At 37.6% G+C, this 21,961-nt stretch overlaps 1 protein-coding gene across 2 annotated transcripts; it reads right to left on the reverse strand.

The window, feature by feature from the left end:
- Positions 1-8,957: 8,957 nt before the first annotated feature.
- Rtl4 (retrotransposon Gag like 4) lies at positions 8,958-21,776 on the reverse strand. Of its 2 annotated transcripts, XM_026789956.1 has the most exons (3): positions 21,738-21,776; positions 16,240-16,378; positions 8,958-11,981 (listed from the first exon to the last, which is right to left on the reverse strand). In XM_026789956.1, the coding sequence occupies exon 3, from the start codon at positions 11,731-11,733 to the stop codon at positions 10,816-10,818; it is 918 nt and encodes a 305-aa protein (XP_026645757.1). In that variant the 5' UTR covers positions 11,734-11,981; positions 16,240-16,378; positions 21,738-21,776; the 3' UTR covers positions 8,958-10,815. The 2 variants fall into 2 exon arrangements, with proteins under 2 accessions (XP_026645757.1, XP_026645758.1); XM_026789957.1 differs by lacking the exon at positions 16,240-16,378 and having other exon boundaries at positions 21,738-21,773.
- Positions 21,777-21,961: the final 185 nt, after the last annotated feature.

The following is a 21,961-nucleotide window of genomic DNA, read 5'->3' on the forward strand; positions in this document are numbered from 1 at the left end:
TCCGGTGCTCCAATGTGGGTCTCTGTCTCTGTCTCCTTTCATCGCCTGATGAAGGTTAATATTCAGGAGGATGCCTATATGTTTTTCTTTGGGTAAGCCAGACCCAAAAAGAGGAGCATGGGATGTGCTCACTCATTTGGTTTCTAGCCATAAACTAAGGACATTGAGCCTATAGTTAGTGATCCTAGAGAAGTTAAATAATGAGAACGCAACTTTTAATTTTTAAAGGAGAAATATTACATCCAAACTAATTAAAATAGGGAGACTTTTATTTTCTGAAGACAAATCTTGCAAAAGAAAAGAAAAAATCCATGATAAATAAATGTCATGGAAACTAAACTAATGTTTAGCCTACCAAAATGTTTTAGACAAGCTGATATACTAAGACTGCTTGACATCACTTTTTCATATATGTTAAACATAGAGAGGCCCATAGCAAAAAAATGTAGGAAAGCAACCATTTATAAAGAGAAATCGAAACAGTGGTAGGCATCGATAATTGGTGTTCTTTTATAATTTAAATCACTGTAGATATATATGGTGACTAATTAATGCATTATACTCTATTTTTGAAAATTTCTAAGAAAATAGACATTTAAAGTGTTCTTACCGTATATAAATGACATGGGTCTGAGTTAATGCTCATGTAAACCAACTTAGTTTTGCCATCTTGCAATATATACCTATTTTAAAACATCATGCTATCCTTGATAGAAATATGCATCTTTTATGATGGGGGTGGAGAAACTCTTCTTCAGTAATATAGCTACTGATAAGTTGCCCATCATCCTAGAAATAATCCTTCATTCATGCTCCTATAAGCAACCTTGTTTAAACTCACTGATTCACAACAACAAAACACATGAAAAGAGAAAGAGGACTACTTGGAAAGAAAGATGTAGTAGGGATGGGAAAAGAGACAGTAATATAAAAGAATGTGATTGAAATAAATTATATACCTGGATGCAGCTGTCATAATGAAAGTCATCATTATATGTGAGAAACATGACAATACAGTGCTTAATAATAGGAAAAATAAAACAAACTATCATAGGTTAGGGTGATTCTTTGAATACTTCCCTGATAGGCTCAAGTTAGTTGCACAGTTGAACCTCAATTGTTGACATTGGCTAAGGGGTTTATATAGAGTTGCAGCCTTGCTACAGGAAATGTGCCACTATGGGTAGCCATTGAGTGTGCAAAGCTTGATTCCACTACCAGTTCACTCTCAGCTTTGTGTTTCCATTTGAAAAGCTGTCTCTCAGTTTCCTGCTCTGGCTACCTGTTGCCACGTTGTCCCTACCAATGTGTTCTCTACCATTTTGGAACTGTAAGCCAAAATAACCTATTCCTTCTACAAGTTGCCTCGGTCCATATTTTTTATCACTGCAATAAAAAAGTAACTAAGACAGAAAGAAGTAGGCTATTGCTATAAAGAAACTGACCATGTGAGTTTTTGAGGAATGTGGAAGACCTTAGGACTTTGAACTAGAAAAGCAGTTGAAAGCTATAAGTGCAACTTTATGGGTCAATGTAGTAGGACCTTGGGAGATAGCAGCAGTGAGAGCTATGTTGACTGTGAAGACCCAGCTTAAGAAGTTTCTGAGTGGAACAATATTTGCCCCTGGGCAGGGCCATTACTGTGATATTTTGGTAAAAGTATCTGGATTACTTCTCTTTTGTCCTATGAACTTGCCTGAGGCAAAATTGAAAAGGAATGGGCTAATTTATTTGGCAGAGGAAATATCAAGAATCTCCTATGTTGTTGTTATTATTATTAGTGTTTATGTGGGTTTAAAATCAAAACCAACAAGTAATGCAGAAAGAAAGAAAATCTATACTGTTTGGAGGAAAGAAAGTACTATGAAGCTCAATGTTGCAGTCAAGGCAGGCATGTTGTAGAAGGGAGCGGCAGGCTGTGTTCCCAGCGCCCAGCCGCTTAACACCCGAAATAACCACATGGATATTGTACTAAATAAATTACTGCCTGGCCCATTATCTCCAGCCCTTTATTGGCTAACTCTCACATATTAATTTAACCCATCTCCATTAATGTGTATCGCCACTTGACTGTGGCTTACTGGGATGAATCTAACCAGTGTCCATCTCGAAGAGGAGAGCCATGGCATCTGCCACACTGCCTTTTTCCTCCCAGCATTCTGTTCTGTCTACTCTGCCCACCTAATTTTCTGCCCTATTAAAAGGCCAAGGCAGTCTCTTTATTTAGCCAATGAAAGTAATACATAGACAGAAGACCCTCATATACCACTGGCACTAAGAGGGGCCATAATTATTAAGGAGACTAGCACAGTTAAGGAGGGGACTTTTTCTCTTCACTAAAACAAGAAAATTTCACAAAGGAAAGACTTCAACCACCTCATTCTAGTGAAAAGCAGAAATCCTAAGAAATGTTTTTGACTCCAGAAAACAACTGAATGAAAACACCTTCTGCTAATTTGCTTTGACGGGAAGCATGGTCCATCCAAAGCTGGCAGTCAAACTTGGCTGTTGTCCAAGTTGATGGAAGTATCAAAAATGAAAGAGTAAGGGGGTTTGTTGATCTTCCTCGGTGGTTTCATATGGTTTCTGAACCCAAGCAGTATGTGGCAGGGGAGTCCCTGAGAATGCAAGAGCCTAACAAAGGCCATGGTGTGAGTCTGTGAAAGGGAAGCCTGGGTTTGTGGTGGAGAACCCAAGATGTTGCAGATTCCAGCACTATGACACAGACATCTGCAAAAGAGAGCTGCAAAAAGGGAGTAGAGACAACCCATGGGAAATTAGAGGGAGATATGTTTCCTGCAGTAGATCTGAGGTCTGAGCCATCTAATCTTTTAAGCTAACTTACCGGACATTGGACATGTAGCTACAGGGTTTGGCTCTTGCCCCACTGAGATTTGTCTTATGTCGGGGCAGTATTCCCTCACTATGCCCCCATTGTCCCCTTTAGGAAGAAAATGCACACCCAGTTCCATTGTATGTTAGAAATCCATAATTTTGCTTTTTTTACTGTAGAAGAAGCTATATGAAGAGATCGTCTTGCATCCTAAAAGCGACTTTGGACTTTTTGAGCAGTATCGAGACTGTGCAAGACAATAGAGACTTTTGAAGTCAGACAAAGTGCATTATGCATTGTGATAAGGCTAAGAGTCTATGGGCGCTAAAGAGTGGAATGTGTTAGGTGGAAAGAGAAATATACTCCACAGCCTCAGGGACTTGAACACTTGATCATCCATTGGTGGTACTGTTTGGGTGAAATTTTGGGGATTTTCAGCCTTTCTAGAGGAAGTATGCCACTGTGAATAGGCTTTGAGAGTTCATTCTCTGTTGTGTCTTTGTGGTTGAGGAGAAGGTCTCTCAGATTACTGTTCTGGCAGCCTGGTGTCATGCTGACTCCATTATTATGTACTCTCTTCACCCAGAACTGTAAGCCAAAATGAGCTTTCTTCTACAAGTTCATTTGCTCATGATATTTTATCACAGTAACAGAAAATCAACTAGTATAAGGGGTCAGGGAGCTTTTATAAAAAAGATCAGTTAATAAATATTTTTGGTTCATTGGGCTGTGCATAAAATAACAGGAGAACAGTCAAAGATACTGCTTAAAAGAATGAATATGGTTGAGTGCCAGTAAAATTTTATTTACAATCCAAATTGTAGGTTGGACTTGCCTCATAGGTGATAGTTTTTTGGATATTACTATAGATGGAAAATAATATACAGTGTAGAGTATGTAAATGTAAGTATATTTGAGACATGTTGATGTTACTATCATCTTAATGCCTATGTTCCATATACTTAACCATTATAAACCTCAGTTTTTGCATCTGCATAGTAATGATAACAATTATGGACATCTGAAAGGGTTATTGTGGGAATTAAAGAAAAATGTGGCGTAGCTAAAAAGGCACATATAGAAAATTGTCAATAAAATGTGGCTGCTAATATTATAATCACTAACTTTAAGCAAAGCAATGGGAGTTCTGATGGGTAATGCTGTTTGTGAAGTTGACAGGATCTAGAATCACCTAGAAGACAAATGTCAAGGTATGTCTCTGAGGGATTATTGACTTTAGGTTAACTTCTTGGCAGGCCCATGAATGATTATCTAGATTAGATTAATTGGAGCATCTGTCTTCGTTGGATTCAGCAGCATCTCAAGCCATGAGGTACTGGACTGAATGAAAACAAGCAAACATTGCTAGTAGCAGCATTTTTTGCCCTCTGCTTACTAACTGGACATGTCCTATGACCAGCTGCCTGCTGCCGTGACTCCCCGATTATGATGGACTGTGACTTTGAACTAAGAGCCACTTTTCTTCACTGATTTGCCATTATCATGTAATTTTGTATCAGCATCACGGAAATAACTAACTCCCAAAATACATGCCATGAAATGGTACTACCGTCATAAAATAAACCTGCCCATCTGTGCTTAGGGCATAAGATTTGGTTTGTTGGAAGAATATGGAAATGCTTGAAACTTTGACCCCCAAAAAGTCCCTGAATGCTATAAGCAGAGATAGATGGGCCATTCTGATGAGATCTTGGAAGAGCAGAATGCCGAGAGACTGATGGAAAATGGAGGTAAGGCTAAAGAGATTTCAGAGGAGAACAAATACTCTTTCAGAAACTGAGTGCATATGGTGTTATGGCCCCTTTTCCAAACAGCAGCAATCAATACCAACACAGATTCTTTCACATTCTGAAATGATTGAGTTGAGAGAGTACTTCTTTTAAATTATATATAAGCTGAATTTAACCCACATAAAGGAAAGTTGATTTAAATGGCAGGGTGTAGTAACCCTATGGTCTCCATTATATCACTAAACATTTATTACAAATTGAAAGCAAGTGGATTTAATGATGAATTCATGGATGAAAGACTCATCATTAATAACTAAGGGAAACATACTTGATAACTGTTGTCAAACATAGCGTTAATATGTAAAAAGAACAAGCTTGTCCTCCCATGAATACCACTAAGAGTCAATTTGTTGGATTGGATATTCCCTGAGGCTGATGCATTAAAGCACTTCTGAAGTGTAAATAGCTAATAACTGGTATCTGAATTAATAAAAATGTATATTAACCTTGAGTTTTATGTGATGGTGACCTATAGCAAGCATCCAAAGACAATAAACTTGTCGTCTCCTGGCATTATTCAATACCTGGAAACAATGTTGTTTAAAAGAAGACTCAATAGCCCTAAATGAAGTAATAGAAGTATGGAGGCCTTTTGTTAGTTAGAAACTGTTAGAATCCTGACTCAACAAACAAGAGCCTACCCAGTCAGATAATGTAGACACAGTGTATTTTTAGATGTGTCAAGTAATTTCCCCCCAATTCATTAGAAACACAAATGAAATTTCAAAATTCTTGAAAGAACTGATTTGTTTTGTGTTTCGTTTATAGACTGCTGTCCAGAAAATGAGTTTCAACCAGTTGCTGTGTGAATACCAGATATTAGAGTGGCTGCTTTGTATTGAGCCTGTGGGAGGTGTAATTAAGTTAGATAAGCTAATCAGGATGGGTGTGAGTTCAGCATATTCCCCTTCTGTCTCCCATAGCACAAAGCTGTAGCAACAGAAAGATATGCTTTGGGATCGTGGTGTGGCTCAGTGGTAGAGTGCTTGCCTGAAATGTGTGAGACCCTTGGCTACATCCCAGCCCCCGCAGTTAAAAAAAATACTAGCAGGAAAAGAGAAAGGACTAGATGTGCTCTCATTTTTATCTTAGTTACAAACTACATGACTGGGGTAGATAAGTCAGCTGTTCCAAATCTTTATTCATCATCTTTAAATTGAATTTATAACACCTACCTCATCAATATGCAGTGAGCATGATATGTTATAAATGGATATTCCATCTTTTAGTAATATGAGACAACTGAGAACCATTGACAAATCAAAGTTCTCATTACAGTGTCTGGCATAAAGTAGGTGTCAACCAACAATTAACTTCTCATTTCCTAAACAGATACAGAGCCAGATTTTATAGCCAAGTAAATGAAAGACTACTTTATGTGAATCAAAGACTACATAGTCCTCCACTATGTTACTATGAAATGAATGGGATTAGTGACTACAATCATAACCAACTTCTCACTGAGCTGGATAGATAGAATACTCATAGTCATTTAATCTACAGGTTAGAAATCAATAAAAGAAGAAAGAAGTTCAAGTATACCTAATAATGGAAATCACTATTAGGCAGCAATATTAGCAATTTAGTGTGTGGATGCCCAAATTGTAGTTGTGTTCAAAGACTAGACAGCATGGGATGTCCACCGAGATACATTTACCGAAATTGTCCTATTGACCCTACTAATTGATCTAACTCACCTATGAAACTTTTATTTTTAATCATGAATTTTGGGCCATGAGGAAAATAAAGATCTTTAAAGACAAGATTTTGTGGGAAGTATTTTTTATCCTTCTGATAGTAGCTTCTGAACCTTAATAAAGAGACAGTTATAGAGGCCACCAATGCAGAGGACTTTTCAGATGTAGCACAAGCTCTCACATCCATCTTAAGTGTGAGTGGTACTTGATTTTGACAACATTCTGGTAGAAATTCCATATACCCTAAATGTTCTGTTTTTGGAGATCATATGAGAGAAGGTATGGCCATAGACCATTTTTCTTCAGAGGTCACTGCTGTAGTAATAAAATCAAGGTTCTTCACCAGCCTGGTCTATAGGAGCTAGTTCCAGGACAGGCTCCAAAACCACAGAGAAGCCCTGTCTCAAAAAACAAAACAAAAAGCCGGGCGGTGGTGGCGCACGCCTTTAATTCCAGCACTCGGGAGGCAGAGGCAGGTGGATCTCTGTGAGTTCGAGGCCAGCCTGGTCTACAAAGAGAGTTCCAGGACAGGCTCCAAAACCACAGAGAAACCCTGTCTCGAAAAACAAAAAAAAAAAAAAAAAAACAAACAAAAAAACAAAATCAAGGTTCTTCATGGTGACATCCCAGAATTAAAGAAAGGTGAATAATTAGATCATCATGAGTAAAAAAGCAAGAGATGTGATTCTCCTCTAGTATTTTGTAATTAGCACAAAATGGAGGTGGGGTAAGTAAGATCAATCATATACGTCTCCCTCACTGGGGTGTTTTTCAGTGGCTAAAGTCTAGTTACATCTTCATCCATGGGAATATACTCAGACAGACTTTGAATTCAGTAGAAATGGAAAAATCAACTACTTATGGCAAGCACCCTGTTCTGATATGCATGGAGATAGATTAGGGATGATAGGAATTTTATTTAGTCTCTGGACACATGCTAGAAATGAAGGGAGAAGCCAGCCACTGTTGAGGAAAGGCATCTAGGGAGACTGACAATGATTCACACTGTGTTACTGACTTTATTTAGGGACTTTTCTTAGAGTACTCAGAGGCATTTGGGATAATACAAAGGATTACTGCTAGTAATCCACTCAGGAAACTCCTGTATAAGGCAATCACCACTTTCTTTACTTACAGTGAGAAGTAACTGGCAAACAGGCTGGAAGACTTGTGTCAGGTGACCAGGAAATATGTCTAAAACAAAATTGAAATAAGAAAGTAACTATAGTCACAGTACTAGGAGACCACTCAGTAAGAAGAAAGTGGTGTGAGTATCACAAGAGCTGATGATACAAATTGGGATGGATTCATAACACAATCCCTGTCAAATGGCATGCAGGACAGTATCCCATCTCTGAGATTAAGGATATCAGTGTTCTATTTTTAGTTATTCTTTCTATGTATAGGCATTATACAAATCATTCTGTTGTTAATGTCTTCTTCGCACTTAGGATTGGGGCCTACCTCACTGGATGAACTCAATCAACAAAATAATCTCCTTAATGCTGTATCCTTGGCTGGCAGGGGGGGGGGTCTAAAGCTTATACAGTAACAGCTTATACCTTTGAGTGTGTGGTACATCTTTTGTGTGTGTGTGTGTGTGTGTGTGTGTGTGTGTATTCTAATTAGTTTCATTAAGTCCAATTAATTCTAATTTCTTTTATAACTCTGTTATGCTAACTTATCGTCATTCCAGTTGAATTTGACAGTATATAGTGCATGATAACTCTATAATCATTTTAAATGATAAAATGTTTGACAGTCAGAAGTACAGAATTTTAACAAATCTCCATTGCTTTGCACTACAAACTACTTGAATGAGGGCATGTAAAAGATGTCATTTACTGAGAATAATTCATAAAGAGACCCCCAGAAGTGAAAAATGAGTTGAAGCACTTAGCCCTGAATTGAGTACCTTCTCTTGGACACTGTGAAGTTCAAAGATATATGCAATAAATGTTATGAATCTTGAAAAGATGGTCTATGGTGATAAATAGGTGGCCTTAAGGTAAAGAAGCATAGCTAATCAACTTACATGTTGAATATTCCTATTGACATCAAAAGCGCATAGTATGTTCAGTAAGAAACTGACTAAAGGGCCATTTGAGTGGGTTTCTATTTACAAATTATGCCTATCTTGACAATTTTCGCAAAAATATCCTTGAATCTTCTAATCTATAATCACAAATTTCCTCTCTGTATGTGGAAGTATTCTTGAACTACTTCTAACAATGCTTTGTATTTTTCATTATAAAAGTCTTAGGTTCTTTTTATTAAATTATACTCATGGATCTGGATGTTTCATTTACATAAATGAATTTACCCACTTTACATTGTTTAATGTTTGTTGTACATTTGCAATAATAGGATTAAGTTTTCTATATTGACATTGTATCATGTGACCTTACAATTTTTTCCAGTAATTTTGCATTGGGTATATATTTGCATGTTCTTTAAAAATTTCTTTTGCATGTTCTTTAAGAATTTCTACATTTCACATTATGTTACCTACAAATAAAAATTGGTTTATTTTTTCCTTCTTCTACTACCTCTCCCAAGAAAATAAATAAAAGAAGAAAAAGAACATGACTATAGGTCATTTGGAATATCCTTTATTATAGAATTAGAAGAGATAGATGAGGATTATTTATGGAAATCTCAGACTCAATCAACATTTATACAACTCTTCCTGATAAAATTTCTCATACAATCCTAGTACTGAGAAGGGGATTTCATAGCACAATCCGAGTATGTGCATTCAGATCATCTTACTACGGCAGTTTATAGAATAATGTAGATAGAGAGCAAGCTACTGACAAAAGAACTAAGTGCTTGTGAATGCAAGTAGGGATTGGCACAGTGGTTAGTGAGGCACTGATGGATGAAGAGATATTTCTTGGTGCAACAAGATGAGGGCAATAAGGCCCTATAGGGTTCAGCACTGGAAAAAAAAAGCACAATCCTCCAGGACAAAGACCAAAGTACAACGGCACTTCATGTTGTCAGAGACCTTGGTGGCTACAATCAATGAGTGATCTTCAGAAGATCCATTACAGAGAAATACATCAGCACCAAGAAGCAAGGAACAAAGAATTGATAATTACCAGCAAATGCTGAGCAACATTAGATGTTAAGATTTCTAAGAAGCTGTGCCTTTCTAGCACATCATTCCATTTTTTTTGCAGAAGCATCTATATCATCTATTTATACACAGAGCTGATGTGTGCCAAGAGTACAAGACAAGCAAAAGAACACCCCAGTTCTTGAGTTTTGTGCACAGATGGTGTTAATGTATATGCAGAGGGCTTTTCAGATGAGTCAGTTGCAAAAGTTCCATGCCATCTCATTCCTCTCTGATGTCCTCAATTAGATGACAACACCCAAAGGTGGTCCATGAGAGTATAGCTTGGTAGAAATTGGCAGTGTTTTAAACAGTGAGGCCTAGAAAAATCACAACTACTGCAGGCTGGAAAATGAGCTCTTAGTAGAGATTTGTGTCTATTCAGGTAGCAAGAATGTGTTGCTGTTAAGTAACTATAATATTACACCTTAAGCAAAAGTTTTTAAATAACTTAGTTGTTTCTTATCCTAAACCATTAGACATAGCCATCTATAGGTTCAGATCTCAAATAGGAACATTAGCGTAGATATGACTAAGCTTGGGTTGGCGGATTTAAAGTATGTTAATTGCCAAAAAGGCTATTTCTTAAAGAAAGATGCCAGCAATTAAGCGGTACTCAGTTCAAATGATGATAAAATCTGATTTGCCAATAGTCAAGAAGTTCAACAGGTTGGATAATCAGGTGTCTTTAAATGGCAATAAAATATATAGTTTCATGAAAAGGTGGTAGATATTCACGTCCAGTAAGATTGGTTTGTATGAGCACTAGATTCTAATTAATAGGCAGAACAGAATTCAGGTTCTAGTCTCTCGATGACAAGAATATTGGTAGGATATGATGATGCCACTATGATCGCAAACAAAGAACCTGAACAAGTAAGTAACTAAGACACAGATGAGTAAAGAAGAAGATAAAAGCTTTGGATTCTGTCCTAGGCACACAAGCTATAGGGCTTGGGCCATCAGAGTCAACGAAGATTTCCCTTCATTGGTAGGGAAGTGAAACTGAATACATCATCATCAGTGTTATTTTTTTACGTGTGTGACTCAGACTGGAGATAATTTATCTGCAAAATTTCAGAATTCTTGCAAAAATTGGCCATAACTAGAAAGTTTCTGTTCATTGTCTTCATCATTGTCGCTGTGACAAGTTTTGTCAGGGGCCATCTTCCAACCAACAATTTCCAGTTGTTTAAATTCCTGGCAGCATAAACGTTCCTACTTGTTTTTAAGGTGATGTCACAGCAAATTATTTGTATTTTGGAATTTGTGAAAGTTAATAAATCACTAAGGCCAATGGTGAAAGGGCTGTGCATTTACAACATGATTTCCTATATTCCTTTTACTCTTGAGCTACATTTTTCTCCTTGCTGGAGTTCGAGAACGTTTAGCAAGGCATTCTCTCGTGAAATGACCAGCCTGGCTACAGTAAAGACATAACTGAGTTTCTTGCTGGCGGGCTCTCTTGGCTGGGGTGACTGGCAGTTGGGCTCCCTGAATTTGCTTGGGCTCATCCTTGGCTTGTAAACCTATGGGGCTGAGGAAGGATAGGTGGTGATTGCTTGTGGAAGAAAACATTGGAACCTGACTTTCTGACTGTAGGAGTTCTGGCCTGTCTTTGTATTTTTTGTCCAGCTGAATGCACTGAGTGACCAAATCTGGTAGATTGCTCATTATGTCTGTGATTTCCTCATCCTGGGTGGGCTCAACTTGTCCCTTTTGGAAGCTAGTGCTCTGACTGCTCTCACTATAACTCAGATTTTGAGGAAGAACTTGGAAGGCAGTAGCATCCTGCTGATTGTTGTCTCTACTGTCAACCTTAACATTCATAGGCAGGGTAATTTCTTGTTTCATGGGTTCACCAAACGACTGCTGTAACTCAAGAAGCAAGTTTTCATATTGTTTCAATAGATTACTCTGGTTGGACTCAGAAACGACATCACAACTTTGCATCTGCTGGGATAGGCAGTCAAAAAAGTGCTTGACTCGGGCATCATCTGCAGGATTTGAAATCTTGAGAGCCGTCAAATAGGTAGTCACCTGAGCAAGAAACCCTGTGGCACTGGTTGGCTTACCATGAAATTGAGGGAGATGGTTGCCTGAGTAGGGTACAGACATCACTGGAATATTTGGGACAGGCACAACTTGCTCTCTTAAAGTGGGGTTATCATCAGTTGGGTGCTCTATTTGTGATGGCACAATCAGATTATCTCCTTTCAACAAGGAAGTCTCTGCCTTTAAGGTAGGTGGTGATTCTGTGCACTTTTCCATTCTCCTCTGGAATTATATAGAACTGAATAGAAATTCAGTATCAGTATATAAGACCAAGGGACAGGCAGTGGTTTGGTTTGGGATCAGAAAAGACACTGTCATGTACAAGCAGAAAATAGCTATTCAATGTCACTAGAGAATGCTGAGAGATGAGCTGAAGGTATGCCACAAAAATGTTATCTTCTACTCATCACTGCTTCTTCACGGAGAATGTCATCATTCAACACACTCAGAAAATATACATCACCCTGGAACACACAGAAGAGAGGATTTGAATTAAGGAAATATCATAGACACAGTAATATTTCTGCCCTCTGTTTCTTATAAGTATAGACATTAAACTTCATACTAACCCTTTATTCTAAAATGTCTTTTATAATCACTGTCAAAGGTTTTAGATTAGAGTTCAAAATAGCATTGGCTATCATCCCAACCAACAAAATTTATGATTTCACAGATTAAAAACAAAGACTCAGAGAAACAAAAATGTTTGTTCAAGGTCACCCAGCTAATTAATATCAGATTTGGTATGCTCATCAGGGCAGCAATCCAAAACAGCACTTCCTCCAGCAATTCATATTCTGCTTGAGTGTTATGATACATCATGCTACTGATCATTCAAAACCTGATATGGGGACAAGAACATTGGATCTTAACAGAGGGTTTTTTTAGGAATACAGAAATCCAAGTCCCATCACAGACCCACTGAATAACTCTTCACACTTTATCAAAATTTCGAGTGTAATTAGAATGTGTATTGTGGTTTGAGAATTACTTTGTTTAAAATGAAATAATTACTGACTGTATTTCACACTCACACCTTTAAGTCTATTTTGCTGACAGATATCTGGATGCGGTGTTGTTAGTTAATCTGTTTTTTTCTCCCTACCATGTCCTTGTCTGAGGTCACATTTTTGTTGCCATGGAAATAATTAGGACATCACAAGTAAGATGAGCACGTAAGGTTGAGAACCTCACAAATAAGAACAGGATGTTCTTAAAGGTATAAAGATCAAAATATTGAACACTCTTCCAAGAACTGATACAAAGAATAAAGTAATGAATAAAAATCAAAAATATTCCTCTAGCATATAAGATGTCAGTTAGTTGAACTATGCTTTACTTTAGTCCCTTTCATTGCCCTTCCTTTCAGAGCATACAATCTATATGCACTTGCATTAAAGGACTTTTAAAAATGTACTTATATGTGCTACCAGGAGGCAAAAAAAGTATATCACTGAATCCTTCAGACTATCAGTCTCTCAATGGATAGACCATGGACCTAGAAAAAATAACAAATATTACTGTTATGTTATGAAGATGTAGCAACAAATAAACTCCTAGTGGCATTCTGCTCTACCCGTGGATCAGTGTCTTGATCATCTATCATGAGAGAAGCTTCTTTGTGCAGTAGATGAGAACTAATACAGACCCATAACTGGACAATTTATAGCTACTGAGAGCCCTTGAGATGCCAGCCCTAAATGTTATGTCTTCATCACTTTCTCTTTCTCCAGCCTTCAGGAAGCTATGTAGAAAAGAAGGCAGAAAGACTGGAAGAGCCAGGAGGGATGGTGGGCACCAAAGGAACTCTGTCGTCCAGGTACAAGAGGACTGATTGAATATTTGAATTCAGAGACTGTGGCAGCATCCACATGGCCTGCACAAGTTCAAGTCAGGCAGGGTCCTAGGGCTGGGAGGGGGAAGTGGATACCAGCATCCATACCTAACCGAAAAGCTATGCCCAATTGACATCCACTTGCAAAGGAATCATTATTTTTCTCCAATGGAGTCTCACTGGGTATATTAACCACATTTAAGGGTGAGCCCATGCCTAGCAGTAGATGGTCTAAGGATGGACCAATGCCCAACAGTAGATGGCCAGCACAAAATAACACCCAGTGATATTTTCGTAGATTGTTTTATCTCATTTTGCTTTGTTTAGTATTTTTGTCTTATAGGCATTTTGGTTATATATTATGATGTCTGGTTTTATGTTTTTGGTATGTGTGTGTTTATTGTGGCTTTTTCTTCATTTTTTTCGTCTGGTTTGTTTTTATTTGTTTGTTTGATTTCTAAAGTGAGAAATAAAAAGGATTAAAGTTAGCAAGGATTGGGGAAAAGTTGAGGGAGGGGAAAATGTGATTATATATATATATATATATATATATATATATATATATATATATATAAATGATGTATATCTGAGCAGTAACTGCAATCACTGCACTTGGACTTGGGAGTCCAATGCAGGAGAGATTAAGAGTTTGGAGCAAGATACAGGCTAGCCAGAGCTACAACGTGAGATGTTATCAGTAAGAAACAAATAATACTTGTTTTCATAGGTTTCATTGAACAGTCCTATGCTCTAGACTAATGAAATGTATTGTAAGACTGAAACAGCATAAAGCTGTTGTCTAGAACTCTGTGAAAAACACTAGTGGGGATTAATTTTGACCGCAAATAAGTCATTTATGTGTAAGTTTCCATATATATATATATATATATATATATATAGTATCTATGACAGAGAATGGTTGTGTCAGTGTGCTATAAGAACAATAATCTAGCCGGGCAGTGGTGGCACACGCCTTTAATCCCAGCACTCGGGAGGCAGAGGCAGTCTGATCTCTGTGAGTTCGAGGCCAGCCTGGTCTACAAGAGCTACTTCTGGGACCGGCACCAAATCAAAGCTAAAGAGAAACCCTGTCTCAACCGCCCCCCCTAAAAAAAAGAACAATAATCTAGGTGGCAAAAAATGGCAGGATTTCTTCTAAAATTAATTCAGTACAGTTGGGCAATGAGTGCTTACTCATGAGGACTATGCATATTACGTGCCGACAAAGGAGAAAGAGCCATTTCTTGTTTCCTTTTCATATCTTAGTATTCTGGAGCCCTGTTATACCTTCTAAATATCTCATTTCTAGGTTACCTTCTGTGACTACATCCCTGTCATTCTTGATAGGTTTCCACCAGTACTAAGATAATAAAACATTAACAAGAGCTAATCATCAGTATATCTCAGGATATTACTTTTTACTCAATATACATAACAATCAACTTCGTTCCAGTATCTAGAAAGCGCACTTCAGGGATTTTGGGGTGAATTCCAGGAATCAGCACATTTCCAACCTGGGCTGCTCTTGATTTGTGATGTAGATGGTTCCTGTGCAAAGTATGGTGCCTCATGGAATAAAGATGTAGTAGTAGTGTCACAGAGAAGTAAGGATTGGAAGAAGATATATTTCAAAATAAGAAGGTGCTTGAGAGATATGGTAGAGTTGATGCCCTATTTTACTTTTACATAAAACCCATAAAGAGCAAATACCATCTTTCAGATAGCAGCAGAATGCAATAAACAAGAGGCTCTGCAGAAAGAATGACTTGGGCCCAAATCTTGACTCAACCAAAAGCTGTATGGTCTGGGCAATTTATGTAATCCTCTGAGAATCACTGTCCAAACTTTAATATATTCCTCATAAAATATAAGCCCAGCATTTATCTGCGTACAATATATCTGTATATGTATATAAAATGCATGTGTACATGTGTTCAACTATATGTATATGTTCAAATGTTTATGCATGGATCACAGCTTTTCTCCAATGGCATTATTCATATTGAGTGCATTCTATTAGTCAGCAATGTATAGCCTCTGGCCTAAGTCAAGAATGAATTTCCAATTACATTTTGTCTTTAGTCTTAACAGTTCTAAATGTAGTTATCAAGGTACAATGTCTCTCAAACTCACCATGAACATTTTCACAGTACAATAAATAAATCTACTCAAATAAAGAAATGCTTCTAACACCTACCTCCTAGTGTTTTTGATGGCTAACTGAAATGAACGGACATCTGCATAGCTCCATGCAGATGGCAAAGACCCCATAAATGTTAGCTATCATTTTTCTAGGTCCATAGGTGTGTCATCTGTGTTTTATAAGTCAAATTTCACCTTTTCAGATTTCTGAAAGGTGACACAGAGCATTACTGTTTATTATATAACATTTCCTGCATTATCTGGGGAAGCATCCCATAATTAAGCCATTAAAATTTCAGCAGGAAAAATGTCTGAATATTCATACTGAATTGAATATAGACAAAATTCGCTTCAAATCAGGTCAAGTTTTGCTGCCAACTAGGTTTTATCAATAAAATAATGAAAAATTGACTTCCATCTCATAGGCCTCTTTGATTTCAGAATCAAAAGAAGAAGCATTTGTAGACCTCAAGTAAACTCCTTTATTTAATTGGCTAGGTATGGTTATAAATTTCCCTTTATGCCTTTGCCATTTGCCCTTTCCTTTTATTTTCAGCAATTTAATATCTCTGTGAGGGATCTTGATTCTATACAGAATTATGTATTCAAGGTGGCTTAGCATTTAATATTTCTAATTATGTAGTGGGGTGAAACACTTGGTAAGATAAAAAGCATTAGCCTACATGCAAATTATACAATGCCACTGTTGTCAATGGCAAATACCCATTCCCTCGGAGAAAATATACCTGGTCATTTCGGTTGGAAAATTCCTTTTCCCAGAGATCATTGACCTTCTATTGGATTCCCCATAGAAGATACTACTGCAAAGACAGCCAGTCTGAAGGATTGGGCCTTAAAGAGCCAAAGCAGAAACACAGCAGAAACCTGAAATACATACGTTTTGGAGCATCAGACTAGTATAACTGAACCAGATCTGATACAAAACTGCATAGATTTTCTTAATGTGGACTTGTTTCAGCTATGACAACCAGAACTACAAATACTTTTAGTAAACTGTTGTGAACCATTTCCTTTATATTCACTTGGCTTAAAACCACAGTTAATATTTTAACTGTGGACACAAAATTTCCTTCTAAAACATTTTGAGACTACATTGAAAGAAATACCTTGCTGTAGATCAGATCTATAATGTGTTACAAAAAAAGGGTTTGGTTTTTATCTTGGATCAACTAGAAGTTGGTAAGACCCTTAATATGTAGGGCATGACAAAAGGCCCAGGTAACCAATGCAAGTTTTCAAGGGGTTCATGGTCCAGTCTTTACTACTCTATTTTCATGTTCTGGACTGTATTAAAATGTGCTTCCTCCTGCCAAAAGCCTGAGAGCATCAGGGCTGACTACAGATCAAAACCTCCAGACTTGTGAGCCAAAATTAATCTTTTGCTCCCTTAATCTGATTGGTTCTAGTAACAGCTGTCTCAGGCCATCAATGCTCTAGTGTCTATAAGAGAACTGCAGTTCTGCTGTTCTCCAAGTGTGTAATTACTTCTTCTACCATTCAGAAGAATAACCTTGAATAAGACATGTTTTTTTCTATTGAAAGACCTGGATAAATCTAGGCCCCTCTAGCAGAAAAAATGGAGCCAAAAATCTAAGCAGGAGGGCTGGCGAGATGGCTCAGAGGTTAAGAGAACTGACTGCTGTTCTGGAGGTCCTGAGTTCAATTCCCAGCAACCACATGATGGCTCACATTCATCTATAATGAGATCTGGTGCCCAGAACACTATATACATAATAAATAAATTAAAAAAAATCTAAGCAGGAAGAGAAGAGCCAAAAATCTAGGTTAGCCAGTTCAGTGCCTCTGTTTTAGGAACTAGCTGAAGATAAAGTTAGATTATAATCTTGAGAATAATCTTGAGAAACAGGGAGTTACTCCCTTGTGATTATCACTGGTTTTTTCAGAATTTTTCAATGATCAATGGTATTTTTCGGAAGTTTCCAATGACCGACCTCCCTACCCCCTTTGGATTACTGGGTTGTGGATTTTTCCCTTAAATACCCCTTCTCCCATCAACTCGGGGTCGAAATCTCTACCCCTGCATGGGAAATGAATTTCGGCCCCAGTGCACGGGTTCCTGTCAATAAACCTCATGTGACTGCAGCAAGTATGGTCTCTTGTGAGTTCCTGGGGGGTTGTCTTATCCCACGACTTGTGTGAGAGCCTCCTCGCTCTGGAGGTCTTTCACTATCTCTGGACCTAAGTATCTTTATATGCATACTGAAGAATATTGGGCTTATTATTAAACTTTAGTGTACTATAGGAATTATAACTGAAATGGTTAGCAGAGGAGCACAGGAGTGCTTCTTTAGGCATTCCTAATAATACTGATTTAAGTGACCCTCAGCTTTATCTTGGGAATATTAGAGACTGACCACACACACATATCAACACTCTCTCTCTCTCTCTCTCTCTCTCTCTCTCTCTCTCTCTCTCTCACACACACACACACACACACACACACACACATACACACACACACACACACTGTCTCACACACACATAATTACAGTGTTCTCAGAAACTTCTAGAATTTTACCATATAGAATTTTTGATTTCATATATGATAAGTCTGGGACACTGACTCTGGGATGAAACCTGGTAATATGACTAGTAAACAGCCTCTGCAAGTGAGGCTGCAGCAGAAACTGCAGTTAATGCTTTTGAGAAACTTTAGGTTTAGTGCTTGCGAAGGGCATGTTTTAGCATTTTTTACATTTTTGGATGAAGGATGGAGTCAGGACTTCACTTTTTAGCTTAGGTTGGACTGAAATTGCTATGCAGCCAGGGTTGGCCTCAAATTCACATTCTTCCTAATTCATCAGCCTAAGTGCCAAGATTCTGGGTATGTACCTCAATACTTAGATTGTCGTTTTCAGAAGTAAACAAAATATGTGTCTCCCAAAGCCCCTAAAATATGGTATGTGGATTGTTTTTTTCTAAGCCTTCAGTACTTCCTTAAGCAGTGTTTCAGTGAAGGTCAGGTCTGGGGACGTGACATTCGGCTAACATGGAGATAAAAAACCATAGGTAACAACTGAGTTTACCCTGTTCTTGGGACTTTGAGGCTCCCTTCCAAAGGACACAACATTCTATTCTTCTTTATCTATGAATAACAGAACAGTTGCCCACAACCCCCCTATTATAACCACAGCAGCACAGCTGCTATGACTTACATCCTTTTGGCCATTGAAATGAATCAGAGCTCTCAGACTTTCTTTTAATTTTCTATCTCCTTTTATCCTCAGCTGGAGCCATAGTTTAGCTTTTTATGAAGTTACAAGTAACATGAAAATTCCATCCTTCTTCCTCAGTTTTCCTTTATGATGAATGTTTCTTAAGTCATCAAGGAGCTACACTTGCTACCTGGAGATTTCTCTATCTACATGCACTAAGATTTATATCACTCAATAACCACTTTCACGTTCATTATTTCATTTCTTGGCTACAGTTTTGCTGTTTTTCAAGTCATAAAACAAGCTACTCTAATGTTATGTCTGAGTCAGGGAGCAAGGGAGGAGTTTGAGACATGAGAAGTATTCTTCAAATGACTCTCATGCAGACTGCTTTATTCTCTGAGATGAGGAAAGGACTAGTTAAAGCTAGAATTGGGAAAATGGGAATAGAGAGGGGATGACTATCTCTATAAGTTCTGAGTTCTACATCATTGGAGAATAAGCAGAACTAGAATTCCTCCATGGTGGGACATTAAAATACAGACTCCAAGCGTCAGAAAACAGCGAGGCATCATAAACGCGATGTTACTTTTTCAAACCCATGGAATCTATAACGTGTCTAAATGTGGAGATAAACTATGAGGAAATGGCTGTGAAGTGATTAGATTCTCACCTGCAGGTCTACCATTCAAACCAAACTTTACCCACTGTAAACCCATACTACAGTCCCTATTCCTGGGGGAGATTTAATTCCTAAGATACACAGTTCTTGTTTACCAATTTGAAGGCTTAGTTTGGTTTCTTTGTCTGTTCCCTATGCTTACATTATTTCAAAAAGCGCATGCTGTTTCAAGTAAACAATTAGGGAAAGAATGGAAAAATTCTGATCTACAGATTGCAAATAGTTGTAAAATGATCCATTTAAATTTGAAATGAAAGGTCTTCTCCTGCATTCGTGCTCCCTGCTGTCTCTTTCATCTTTAATTCATTAAGTGCAATTCACTTAGTGCTGAATTCCACTTGCAACTGAGGAGCTGACAGAGCCTAGCCCACTTAGATTCAAACTTCTTTTGCATTTGCAGGTCCCTGTGGTGTTGGGCAACCTGCTGCTCTGCTCAAGGTAGAGAAAGCTTAATATACACAACTTAGTATATATCCTGTTTCGTGGTTGCAGGAAATCTTGTAAAAGGCAGACAGTAGTAGTCCTTCTCAACCTTGTGGGACCAAATGACTCTTTCACGAGGGTCTCCTATCAGATATCCTGCCTATCAGAGATTTGCCTAATGATTCCTAACATCACAGTTACAAAGTAGCTACAAAAATAACTTTGTGGTTGGGGGTCAGCACAACAGTAGGAACTGTATTGCAGGGCTGCAGCATTAGGGGTTTGAGAACCACTTGATTAGAGAGATCTCACAAATGAAGAATTGAGACTCAAGAAACAGAAACTGGTTTGAGTCATGTTTATGGGCCACTGTACTATGGTCTAATTCCAGGCCCTTACTAGTTAGTCTTTTTGTCCTCACAAAGCTTTGGTTGGGAGAGAGTAAGCTATACAGAGATTATATGCTCCATGACAGTCAAGAACGGCATTCTGTTATTTCATAGCTGGTAACATCTCACATACATGTAGAGTATTTTGTGTATTCTAATTATCTTACTACTATTTCACTCTTTGATAAGCTATGAAGTTGGTAAGGCATGGCAGCCTTGTTCAATCCAACTCAATAAAATAAGGAAAACATAAAGTCTGTAGGAAAGTGATGGGAATATTTTGATGCGAGTTGGGTGTTGGGAGGAAGGGGTGGGTATGGGTATTATTAACATACAGTATATACATGTATGACATTTTCAAAGAAAAAAGGAAAAAAAGTGTTTAAAGGACTACAATTAGTTGATGTTAGATTTGGAACTAGAATCCTCAGCATGTGTATTTAACACAACTGTGCCCTTGGAATTAGTTTTCAATGGTGTTTTTTTTTTTTTTTTTTTTTTTTTTTTTTTTTTTTTTTTTTACTCTGGAAGTTTGAAATGAGATACTTTGAATCAAAATCCCAATCTCACTTAACCCAGACTATGAGACCTTTAACAAGTTACCTCTGTGAGCCTTAGTTTTTACATTTGTAACATCTGTGTTGCTAAGAGAGTAAATATATGTATCTCACATATAGCTGAGGCAATATCATATGTATAATTACTGGCATTTAGTAGACATCAACATTTGCAACATTTACAGCATTGTATTTTCTGTAGACACTGGGAATTTGCTGTCCAAAAATCCTTGCCACCAGCATCTGTTTCTATCTGGAGATCTGTATTGTTGTGGAAAGGTAATTGTGCCCATCTCCAGATGTGCAGCAAAAATGGCTTAATATAAGTCATTTAACATATTACCTGCCTACATATTTCTCCATTACAATATTTGTATCACTTGTAATGGATTATTAAACATCTATATCTCTTGTTAAACTATAAGATAAAAGAGAGAAAAATCCAACTTCATCATTATATCCCCAGAACACAACATCCTTCTTTGTATAAACAGAGGCACTCAGTAATTCTCCTTTGAATTTATAACATTTGTCCATAGTAGCCATAGACACAACTAGATATTGCAGAGCTGGTTCTACTGCTCCTATCCACTATGTAGATCATCTTTTATTTTTTGCTAAAATGAGCAGAAAATCCATCCATGTACCAGTGCATCTAAAATGTGTTCATACCACAGATGTGTGAATTAGCCATATAGAAGTAATGTAGGTAACGAACTGTTACATTGGGGTTAAAGTTCAGGAGATAAGTTTCCCAACCTTATACTTACTCAGTCACCTTTGGAGAGCAATGAGAAGAAATATTTTGTTTGGAATGTGTATATAATTTAGCTTGTACCTATTCCTTTGTTAGAAAAGTTTTCCACTATCCCAGGCCCTAAATCAAGACTGTGTAGAGACTTGGAAAGAAAAGAAATGCAAATGAATGAAGGCAAGAGTTATTTAAAGACATGGCATTTAAAGTTGAGCTTTAGTGAAGATGGGAAAATCACTTACCTCTCATTTATAATTGGACTACAAAGTTGAGCAATGGATAGATTCTGGAAAAAAAGGAAAACAAAAGGTATAAATAGGTTGGATTTTCTCAGCATTTGACCACCAACAGTAGCAAACCCATTTTTATATCCTTATTATTAGAGCTATCCCCTTTTATATGTTGGCTTTCCTTAGCTCCTTGACATTGAGACAGACAGTGGTTTATGTGTATCTCTGGACCATAG

Source organism: Microtus ochrogaster, unplaced genomic scaffold, assembly GCF_000317375.1.
Source record: "Microtus ochrogaster isolate Prairie Vole_2 unplaced genomic scaffold, MicOch1.0 UNK34, whole genome shotgun sequence".
Taxonomy (NCBI): domain Eukaryota; kingdom Metazoa; phylum Chordata; class Mammalia; order Rodentia; family Cricetidae; genus Microtus; species Microtus ochrogaster.